The sequence below is a fragment of the Cucurbita pepo genome, chromosome LG07, assembly GCF_002806865.2.
Source record: "Cucurbita pepo subsp. pepo cultivar mu-cu-16 chromosome LG07, ASM280686v2, whole genome shotgun sequence".
Classification (NCBI taxonomy): domain Eukaryota; kingdom Viridiplantae; phylum Streptophyta; class Magnoliopsida; order Cucurbitales; family Cucurbitaceae; genus Cucurbita; species Cucurbita pepo.
Genome location: NC_036644.1, coordinates 8,224,259 through 8,234,439, shown reverse-complemented (window position 1 = coordinate 8,234,439; position 10,181 = coordinate 8,224,259). Strand labels below are relative to the sequence as shown.

The 10,181-nt window shown below is 39.0% G+C and overlaps 3 protein-coding genes across 4 annotated transcripts in view; all 3 read left to right on the top strand.

Moving 5' to 3' along the window:
- LOC111798538 (UPF0603 protein At1g54780, chloroplastic-like) overlaps window positions 1-170 on the top strand; it is a 10,754-nt gene extending 10,584 nt beyond the window's left edge. Inside the window, exon 4 of the mRNA XM_023681759.1 lies at window positions 25-170. Coding sequence (XP_023537527.1) covers window positions 25-39 — 15 coding nt within the window. The 3' untranslated portion in view covers window positions 40-170. The remainder of the gene's footprint in view (window positions 1-24) is intronic.
- Window positions 171-1,589: 1,419 nt separating this feature from the next.
- On the top strand, window positions 1,590-5,302 carry LOC111798537 (GDSL esterase/lipase At1g54790-like). 2 transcript variants are annotated; one of them, XM_023681757.1, is made up of 5 exons: window positions 1,594-1,957; window positions 2,510-2,713; window positions 2,792-2,961; window positions 4,499-4,769; window positions 4,851-5,302. In XM_023681757.1, the coding sequence occupies exons 1-5, from the start codon at window positions 1,696-1,698 to the stop codon at window positions 5,117-5,119; spliced, it is 1,176 nt and encodes a 391-aa protein (XP_023537525.1). In that variant the 5' UTR covers window positions 1,594-1,695; the 3' UTR covers window positions 5,120-5,302. The 2 variants fall into 2 exon arrangements, with proteins under 2 accessions (XP_023537524.1, XP_023537525.1); XM_023681756.1 differs by having other exon boundaries at window positions 1,590-1,957; window positions 4,499-5,302.
- Window positions 5,303-6,226: 924 nt separating this feature from the next.
- LOC111798696 (G-type lectin S-receptor-like serine/threonine-protein kinase LECRK3) lies at window positions 6,227-10,167 on the top strand. The gene has a single exon (XM_023682000.1). The coding sequence runs from the start codon at window positions 6,336-6,338 to the stop codon at window positions 8,811-8,813; it is 2,478 nt and encodes an 825-aa protein (XP_023537768.1). The 5' UTR covers window positions 6,227-6,335; the 3' UTR covers window positions 8,814-10,167.
- Window positions 10,168-10,181: the final 14 nt, after the last annotated feature.

Genomic DNA, 10,181 nt, shown 5'->3' with positions numbered 1-10,181 from the left:
CCTATGGCTCAGTATTATGCTTATGTATCCAAGAAGTGAAAGAAACATGTAAGAGCCAGATCTTCCCATCTATTTCCTTCACATTCAAGTGTATAAATTTGATGCTGTATGATCGCTACAAGATGATTTGCAAGAAACCTGTTATGAAATATAGTTGAGTTTTTTTGTTCTTCTTGTTCTTCATCTTCTAGGCCTACCCTTTCCTTTTTGTTCATTTTGTTTTTAACAATTAGTATATTGGAGGTTCGAGATATTCACGAGCAAAGACAGAGAAGCTTTTTCCATTCCTGTTCTTGTCACTTGTATCGTTAAGATATTGTAACAGCCCAAACCCACTGTTGGTAGATATTGTCCATTTTGGCTCGTTACGTATCGCCGTCAGTTTCACGATTTTAAGATGCGTCTTTTAGGGAGAGGTTTCCACACTCTTATAAGCAATGTTTTGTTCCTCTCTCCAATCGATGTGGGATCTCACAATCTACTCCCTTTAGGGGTCAACGTTGCCCGGTGTCTTGCTTTGATACCATTTGTAACATTCCAAACCCACCATTAGTAGATATTGTCTGCTTTGGCCCGTTACGTATCACTGTTAGTTTCACGATTTTTAAAACGTGTCTACTAGGGAGAGGTTTTCACACCCTTGTAAGAAATGTTTCATTCCCCTCTCCAATTGATGTGGGATCTCACAATCCACCTCCTTTGGGGGCTAGCGTCCTCGCTAACACATTGACCGGTGTTTGGCTCTAATACCATTTGTAATAGTCCAAACCCACCACTAGCAGATATTGTCTGCTTTGGCCCGTTACGTATTGCTGTTAGTCTCACGGTGTTTAAAACGTGTCTACTAAGGAGAGGTTTTCATACCCTTATAAGAAATGTTTCGTTCCCCTCTCCAACCGACGTGGGATCTCACAAATATATATACCTTTCCGAATGTCAAAAGTTCTAAACTCAGTTGGATTGAAAGACGAATATGTTACATAATTGAAGTGATAAATGAAGATGGGTCGAGCAGAGTGGAAACTTGGATAGCACCTTCAAGCATTTGTACGACTTTCTTTATATGAAATTAGTTTATGAATTTTCTTAAAAGTAGATCCGGTTAAATCGAACGAACCCGAATGTTAATTTTAAAATATATATTTAGGTTGTAACACTACTTTAAATATTATTTGTTAACAATTAAAAAAAAACTATTTTTTTGGTTTGAGTCGAGTAGAATTTTTGGAAAACGGAAAATTTGGTTTGGTTGGTAGGTTGACATATTTTTTGGTCGGGTTAATTTGACCAACTCGAAAATAGGGTTAGGTTGGATCGAGTTAAGTTTTTCTGGTCACCACTCCGAAATTTTGGGTTGATAAATAAAAGTTGGAATCGTACATCCTTAGCTTACAATACAATTATATATTGTATTTTTTTATATTTTATTTTATAATTATTTATTTTTAAAAATATATATTAAAATTGGCTTATAAATTTAAAATATATATTAATAATTATTTAAAAAAATAATAACAAATATTTAAAATGATTAATTAGTAAAAGATAATAAAGGTAAAAGGCAACGCCATCTTAGCAAAGCCTTCCTCTTGTCTTTTTGCTTACTGCACACTGAACTTCTGACCCACCATTACCAACCTTACCTTCGAACCCATTTCTTGTTCTTCTCCTTCAGTTTGTCGCCCCTATAATCCAATGCCGCACTCAAATTCTACTACTCCTCTTCCACCACCGTCCATGGCGGCCCTCACCCACCTCCTCCTCCTCCTCTGCGTTTCCGCCGCCACATCCAACCCTTTCTCCAGCCCCGCGGTTTTCAACTTCGGCGACTCCAACTCCGACACCGGTTGCGTTGTCGGTGCTGCCATTGAGAACATCTACCCCCCCTACGGCCACCGCTTCTTCGGACATCCCTCTGGGAGATACTCCGATGGCCGCCTCATCGTTGATTTTCTCTGTACGTTTCTGTTCTTCTTGGATCCTTTTTTCTCTCTGGAATTGATTTTCTTTTCTGCGATTAGGGTTTTCAGTTTTCGTCTCTCCAATCTCGCATTTCCCTAATTTAGGAAAGGATCATCTCCATTGTTATTAGGCTTTTTGGGGAAGTCCAAAGCAGGCTTAAAGTGAACAATATCATACCATTGTAGAGAGCCGTGTTCATCTAACTAGTCATGCCCTAAACTTAGTCATGTCAATAGAATCCTCAAATGTCGAACAAAGTATTGTGAGTCTTGAAAACTTGACTAAGACTCCAAAAAGAAAAAGGAGTTGAGGCTTGATTAAGGAGAGACATACTTTGTTCAAGGGGAGGTGTTGGATGAAAGTCCCACGTTGGCTCATCGGCTAATTTAGGGAATGATCATACTATCTCTATTGGTACGAGGCCTTTTGGAGAACCCCAAAGCAAAGCTACGAGAGTTTATGCTCAAAGTGCACAATATCATACCATTGTGGAGAGTCGTGTTCATCTAACCGTTTCCTCTCTCGTTGGTTTGCAATGTTTTTGCAGTGGATGCGATGGATATGCCTTACTTGAATGCGTATCTTGATTCCCTTGGCGCACCAAATTTTCGCAAGGGGTGCAATTATGCGGCTGCAGGCTCGACTATTCTTCCCGCAACAGCTACTTCTTTTTGCCCTTTTTCATTTGGGGTTCAGGTGAATCAGTTTCTTCATTTCAAAGCTAAAGTTCTTGAGCTTCGAGCAGGCAAAGGTATGATAGATTGTGAATGATCTCAAGAACAAACAACCATTTTCACTGTTTTGTGATCATTTCTGCTGCTTTCTTTAGGTGGTAAGAAACTTGATAAGTACCTACCAGCTGATGATTACTTCCAAAAGGGGCTTTACATGTTTGATATTGGGCAGAATGATCTTGCTGGTGCATTTTATTCCAAAACTTTGGACCAAATTCTTGCCTCTATACCTGCAATTTTATCTGAATTTGAGAGTGGAGTTCAGGTTAGACTCAATGGCTTCTTTCTAAGTTATCTTGGCTCGATGATGATTTTGTTTAGATGTGGTTTTACCTGCTTGATTTTGTGTTAGATTTGGGTATTGAACTTGATTTTGAGTGTTCTGGAAGCTAGTTTTTGTGTGATTTGTTGGTGGCTGATGATGGCTTCAGTTATAAACGATAATTTTTGTTAGAAGCATTTAGGTACTGAAGCGATCCAAGCCCACCACTAGTAGATATTGTTCTCTTTGGGTTTTCCCTTTCGGTTTTCCCTTTCGGGTTTCCTTCAGGTTTTTAAAACGTGTTTGCTAGGGAGAGGTTTCTACACCCTTGTAAAGAATGTTTCGTTCCCCTCTCCAATCGGATGTGGGATCTCACAATCCACCCCCTTCGGGGCTCAGCGTATTTGCTTGCACTCGTTCCCTTCTCTAATTGACGTGGGACCCCAATCCACTTCCTTCGGGGCTTAGCCTCCTCGCTAGCATATCGTCCGGTGTCTAGCTCTGATACCATTTGTAACGGCCCAAGCCCACTGCTAGCAGATATTGTCCTCTTTGGGCTTTCCCTTCCGAGCTTCTCTGGCAATCATTTTTGTTAGATACTGAAACGATCCAAGCCCACCGCTAGTAAATATTGTTCTCTTTGGACTTTTCCTTTCGGGTTTCCCTTCAGGTTTTTAAAACGTGTCTGCTAGGGAGAGGTTTTCACACCCTTGTAAAGAATGTTTCGCTCCCCTCTTCGATCGATGTGGGATCTCACAATCCACCCCCTTTGAGGCCCAGCGTCCTCGTTGGCACTCGTTCCCTTCTCTAATTGATGTGGGATCCCCAATCCACCACCCTTTTCGGGGCCCAGCGTCCTTACTGGCACACCGCCTCGTGTCCACCTCCTTCGGGGCTTAGACTCCTCGTTGACACATCGCCTGGTGTCTGGCTCTTATACCATTTCTAACGACCCAAGCCTACCGCTAGCCGATATTGTCCTCCTTGGGATTTCCCTTTCAAGTTCTTCCTCAAGGCTTTCAAAACGCGTCTGCTAGTAAGAGGTTTCCACACCCTTATAAAGAATGTTTTGTTCCTCTCTACAAGTGATGTGAGATCTCACCGTTACTATTTCTGAACACGTCTAGTGGTCGCAGGTGGCTACTTATTTAGGACACTAACATTTTAAGAGGTTAATGCAACCTCGAATGTTGTAGATTGTGGTTGTTCTATAAGATTAGTCGAAGTTAATGAAAGTAGAGTCCGACGCTAGCTGAATACAATACTCTCGTGTTGGTCAAAACTTAACTCAGGTATCACCAAGTAAAATACATGGAAAACATAATGGTTCGAGTTCGTTTACTATATTCTGTAGGATGAGACTTTATAGTTGTATTATCAATAAGGGTTAGATGGAACGAGATCAAATAATGATGGCTATCTACGAGTTTCCTTAGCAATCCAAATGAACTAGAGTCAGGTGGTTGTCTCGTGAGAACAATCGAGGTGTGCGTAATCCCGTTCGGTCATTACTTCATCATTCTTTTTGCCTATTTTTCAGAAACTGTACGACGAAGGGGCGAGAAATTTTTGGATTCACAACACGGGTCCTTTAGGATGCTTGGCTCAGAACGTTGCTAAATTTGGAACAGACCCATCAAAGCTTGATGAATTTGGATGCGTCAGTTCACACAACCAAGCCGCCAAACTCTTCAATTTACAGCTTCATGCTCTCTGTAAAAAACTGCAGGGCCAATATTCAGATGGCAACGTCACATACGTCGATATCTACTCGATAAAATCGAATCTCATCGCCAATTATTCACGACTCGGTTGGCCGTCTTGCTGTACTTTAGCTTCATTTTCTGTCAATCCTGTAAAATCTGATGCCTTGCTGCATTTTGACATGGCAGGTTTTGAGCAACCTATTATGGCTTGTTGTGGCTATGGAGGTCCACCGCTCAATTACGACAGTCGAATCGTGTGCGGACACACGAAGATGTTAAACGGGACGCTGGTGACGGCGAAAGGATGCGACGATAGCTCGGAGTACATCAATTGGGACGGAATTCATTATACAGAAGCTGCAAATCAGTATGTTTCATCACAAATACTCACTGGAAAATATTCTGATCCACCCTTCTCAGAAAAAATGCCATTCCTTCTCAAACTCAAGTTCTAGTTGGCCTTACTTACACATGCATACATCCCACAACTGATAACTCATTTATATATGTCTAAATGGAAGCATTCATGTGGAATTTAGAACTATGATATGATATTAAGCGCTTTAAATGATAAGGCCGAAACAGACACAGATGTGATACCATGAAGATTTTTCATAATAAAGCACGACGATAATGAATTAACCGAGCATAATAATATTTCATACAAACTATGTGAAGTCCCACCTCAGTTGGAGATGGGAACGAAACTTTCCTTATAAGAGTGTAAAAACCTCTTTTTAGTACATGTATTTTAAAACCTTGAGGAGAAGTTAAGAAAGAAAAGCCTAAAGAAGACAAAATCTACTAGTGATGGGTTTGAGTCATTATAAATTCAAAGATAGCATTACGTAGGGCGGAAGTGGCTAAGACGAGAACCATGGTTAGAGATTAACTACAACCTAATCCATCTTGGTTCTTCATTTCTTGAGTCTATCATGCAACACGAGTCGATTACTTTCTACTTAATCCAATTCAGGATAATTATAAATTAATAAAAATATTTATTGTATTCTTGTCTAAAATTACTTTATTAACGGTTTCAATAATACTCTTAAACTAAAATATATATATATATATATATATTTGTTGTATTCTTGTCTAAAATTACTTTATTAACAGTTTCAATAATACTCTTAAACTTAAAAAAAATAAAAAATAAAAAACTCTTTTTCAAATGAAAAAGGGTTAGTATTCTATTTTAAAAATTCGCTTAAATTTAAAAAAAATTTATTAACACCCTTCAACTTAATAATAAAAATATATATATTTATCATAAAAAATACTCATACTTTTTAAAGTAACATTAATAATTTATAAAAGGTCGATAGACAATTTTCGTCTATAAATGCCGACAAAAATAATTTTTTTTATAAAGGTATAAAATGTTAATGTTACCTTTAAAATTTTCTATATTTTTTAAACACAGTATTAACCATAAAAAGTATTTCTAAATTTGTTAAAAAAAAAAATTGAAGGGTATTAATAAAACTTTTTAAAGTTAAAAGGATCGCAAGGGTATTCTTGACATTTTAAAAAATTTAAGGGTATTTTTGAGACCGAGATATTTTTATTAATCTTAAAAAACATTTATAGTAAGCCATACGTCAAAGTCAAATTAAAAGAAACAAATATTCAGACTGAGTCAAAGACTCGGCACTTCCCTTCTTATATATGGACTCATCTTCCCATATTGCTTCACATTCAATGGCTTCTTCTTCTTCTTCTTCTTCTTCTTCTTCTTCTTCTTTCCCTGTTCTTCTTCTTCTTCTTCTTCTTCTGCCATCCTTGTCCATTTCTCAGCGCCACAAAAACATAACTCTGGGTTCATCTCTCACTGCAAATCCACGCACCAGAACCAACAATGGCGATTACTGGTCCTCTCCCTCCGGCGACTTCGCTTTCGGCTTCTTACAGTTTGGAAGCGACGGCTTTCTCTTAGCCATTTGGTTCAACAAAATCCCAGAAAGAACTGTGGTCTGGTCGGCCAATCGAAACGAACTGGTGCCCGGCGGATCCACTGTCCAACTCACCTCTCCTGGTCAGCTCCTGCTCAAGAACTCAAGAACAGGCAACCAAGTATGGAGCGCAAATGCACCAAGTGATAATCGAACACTAGTTTCTTATGCTGCCATGCTCGATACCGGAAACTTCGTCCTCGCTTCCAGTGATTCCCAAATTTTGTGGCAATCCTTTGACGAACCCACTGATACCATTTTACCATCACAGATTATGAACCAGAAATCGCTCATTGCGAGTCAATCAGCCACTAATTTCTCAGAGGGGAGATTTCAATTTTCTATGCAACCTGATGGGAATCTCGTGCTTTACACAAGAATTGCCCCTTTGGGTGCTCTTGGGACGGCTTATTGGGCAAGTGACACTGTAAATTCTGGGTTCCAGCTTGTTTTTAATCTATCTGGCTCTGTTTATATCTCTGCAAAAAATGGAACTATTATAAGCAATTTAATCTCCTCCAGTTCTTATTCAAATGAAGGTTTCTACCATCGAGCCATTCTGGATTACGATGGTGTTTTCAGGCAATATGTGTATCCAAAGAGCGAGAACGCTACTCCTGAGGGTAAGTCTTGGATTAGTCTCTCAGATTTCATTCCTTCAAATATCTGTGATAGAATAGTTGGTGGGTTAGGAAGTGGAGTATGTGGGTATAATAGCTATTGTGAAACTGACGAAAATCATAGACCATCTTGCAAATGCCCACAAGGGTATCGAAGGGTTGATCCAAAAGATGAAATGAAAGGCTGCAGTCCAAATTTTGTTCCTCAAACATGCGAGGATTCTGATCTTGAAGCTAATAAATTCGATTTCTCTGTCATTGATAACACAGATTGGCCTAAAATTGATTATATGGGATACTCAGGGGAAGATGAGGATTGGTGTAGAACAGCTTGTTTGAATGATTGTTTTTGTGCTGCTGTGGTTTCTGAATCAGGGAATTGTTGGATGAAGAAGTTTCCTCTTTCATTTGGAAGAGTTAACCGTGATTACAACGGTAAATCTTTGATCAAATATAGGAAGGATAACTCTAGTTTGATAGCTACTGATCTTGTCATGAAATACAAGGACAAAACATTTGTGGTTATTGGATTAGCTCTTATTGGTGGCTCAGGTTGTCTGATTTTCATGTTCTTGCTGGTTAGTTTTCTGATTGTTTGTCGAAAGAGTAAGAACGGATATCGATCCTTGGTTATTTCCGGAAAGCTACCAGTTCTTGGAATGAACCTGAGAAGTTTTAGCTATGAAGAGCTAAACAAGGCCACAAATGGGTTCAAGGAGAAGCTGGGAAGTGGTGCTTTTGCTACTGTTTATAAAGGGATTGTTGACTCCATGGACAACGGCTTGGTAGCTGTTAAGCTATTGGATAATACAGTGAAAGAAGCAGACCAAGAATTCAAAGCTGAGGTCAGTGCTATAGCTCGAACGAACCACAAGAATTTGGTTCGATTGCTCGGTTTCTGTAATGAACAGCTACACAGACTGCTAGTTTATGAGTTCATGGCTAATGGGTCTCTAGCAGATTTTCTTTACGGACCGCCTTCAAACTGGAACAAGAGAATTCATCTGGCTATAGGAACTGCTAGAGGGCTTAATTATTTACATGAAGAGTGCAAAACTCAGATTATTCACTGTGATATTAAGCCTCAAAACATCCTTATTGATGACACTTTTTCTGCAAGAATTGCAGACTTTGGTTTAGCCAAACTCTTGAAGAAAGACCAGACTCGAACCGTGACCGCCATTAGAGGAACGAAAGGGTATGTGGCTCCAGAATGGTTCAGGAACCTCCCGATTACCGTGAAGGTAGATGTTTATAGCTTTGGAATTGTGCTGTTGGAGATCGTTTGTTGTAGAAGAAGCTTTGAAATGAAAGCGGAGGCTGAGGATGAAATGGTGTTGGCTGATTGGGCCTATGATTGCTTGATATCAAGGAAAGTTGAAAGGTTAGTAAGAAAAGATGAGGAAGCTAAGAAGGATATGAAAATGGTGGAGAAATTGGTTACCGTTGCCATTTGGTGCATTCAAGAGGAGCCATCTTTTAGGCCATCCATGAAGAAAGTCCTACAGATGCTTGAAGGTGTTGTTGAAGTTCCAGCTCCTCCTCATCCATCTTCATTCATCACCACAATTTAGTAACCATCGAGATCCATTCTCGAGCTATCTCTAGAGTGTCATTTCAGTGATTTTGTTTATTTTCCGTTGCTTGTTGTACTTCTGACACTTTGCTCGAGAGTATACGTTTTAATCTAACCTAGTTGCTGTATTTTTGTTGGAATTGTTAGGTCATTATTCTGTATCATAGTTAGAAACCGAGTCAAAGTAGGTTAAGCCGTACAAAACGTGATCAATGATTGACATCCAGATCGATGTTGAATGCATGAACATATAAAAATATCGACAAGTTTACGAAAATTTATAACTTAATCTAAGGGTAAAGGCATGCATCATTGACCAGAAATTCCAAGTCCCATTCAACCAAACTACTAATTTCCAAGTGCCTCTACTTTTCAGCTATTCCAAGTCTTTCAAAGTGGTTGAGAAGTGAATTTCTAGGAACTTGAGGGCAAGAAAACGTTACCTTCAATGATTACGAACGTGGAGTTAGTAGGTTTGAACAGTCAATAATGGTTAAGCTATGTTCACCTTAGCTATTTACCCTCAAACGTTAAAATCTATGAAGTTGTTTGGCTTGTAGATTTTGTAGATTCAAAATCAGAACTGTTGTGATATGGAATCACTCCAAGGAAAAATAAAATTCGAATTACCTTGTTGATCAAATATCAACGGGTAATAACACTTATTTGAAATTCGAATCAAATATATCACTTTGGCCCGTTACGTATCATTGTTAGCCTTATGGTTTTAAAACGCGTGTTAAGGAGAGGTTTCCTCACCCTTATAAGAAATGATTCGTTCCCCTCTCCAACTGATATGAGATCTCACAATCCACCTTCATCCCCCTTGGGGGTCCTGCATTCTCGCTAGCACACCGTCTGGTGTTTGGCTCTGATACCATTTGTAACAGCCCAAGCCCACATCTAGCAGATATTGTCCCATTTGGCCCATTACGAGTCGCCGTCAGCCACACGATTTTAAAACACGTCTATTAGGGAGAAGTTTCCACACGCTTATAAGGAATGCTTTGTTTCCCTCTTAACCGATGCAGGATCTCATATAATGTAACTTGACTTTATCCTATGGTAATTAGAACAACATTTTTCACTACTTCCTTCAAGTGCATATTGTATGATTGAGATGTCTTACGTGATACCATACCACGTAGTTGGGTTACAGATTCAAAAATTCAAACCTTGTGGGAATTTGTATAAGGGGTTACAAAGCCTGAGATTCAATAAACAATGTTTGGAGGTTCAGGGTTGGAAAGCTTAAAAATTAAACTAGAAACATGTATGGTTAGGATATTAAACAACTTACACACTCGATCTAAGAACAAAATAGAAAAAATTAGATGACTTCAATAGCTACAGATAAGATAATCAA

Coding starts and splice junctions, on each gene's coding strand:
- LOC111798537 (XM_023681756.1), top strand. CDS start 1,696: ATGCCGCACTCAAATTCTACTACTCCTCTTCCACCACCGTCCATGGCG. Junction 2,714..2,791: donor TGAGCTTCGAGCAGGCAAAG/GTATGATAGATT, acceptor TGCTTTCTTTAG/GTGGTAAGAAACTTGATAAG. Junction 2,962..4,498: donor AATTTGAGAGTGGAGTTCAG/GTTAGACTCAAT, acceptor CCTATTTTTCAG/AAACTGTACGACGAAGGGGC.
- LOC111798696 (XM_023682000.1), top strand. CDS start 6,336: ATGGACTCATCTTCCCATATTGCTTCACATTCAATGGCTTCTTCTTCT.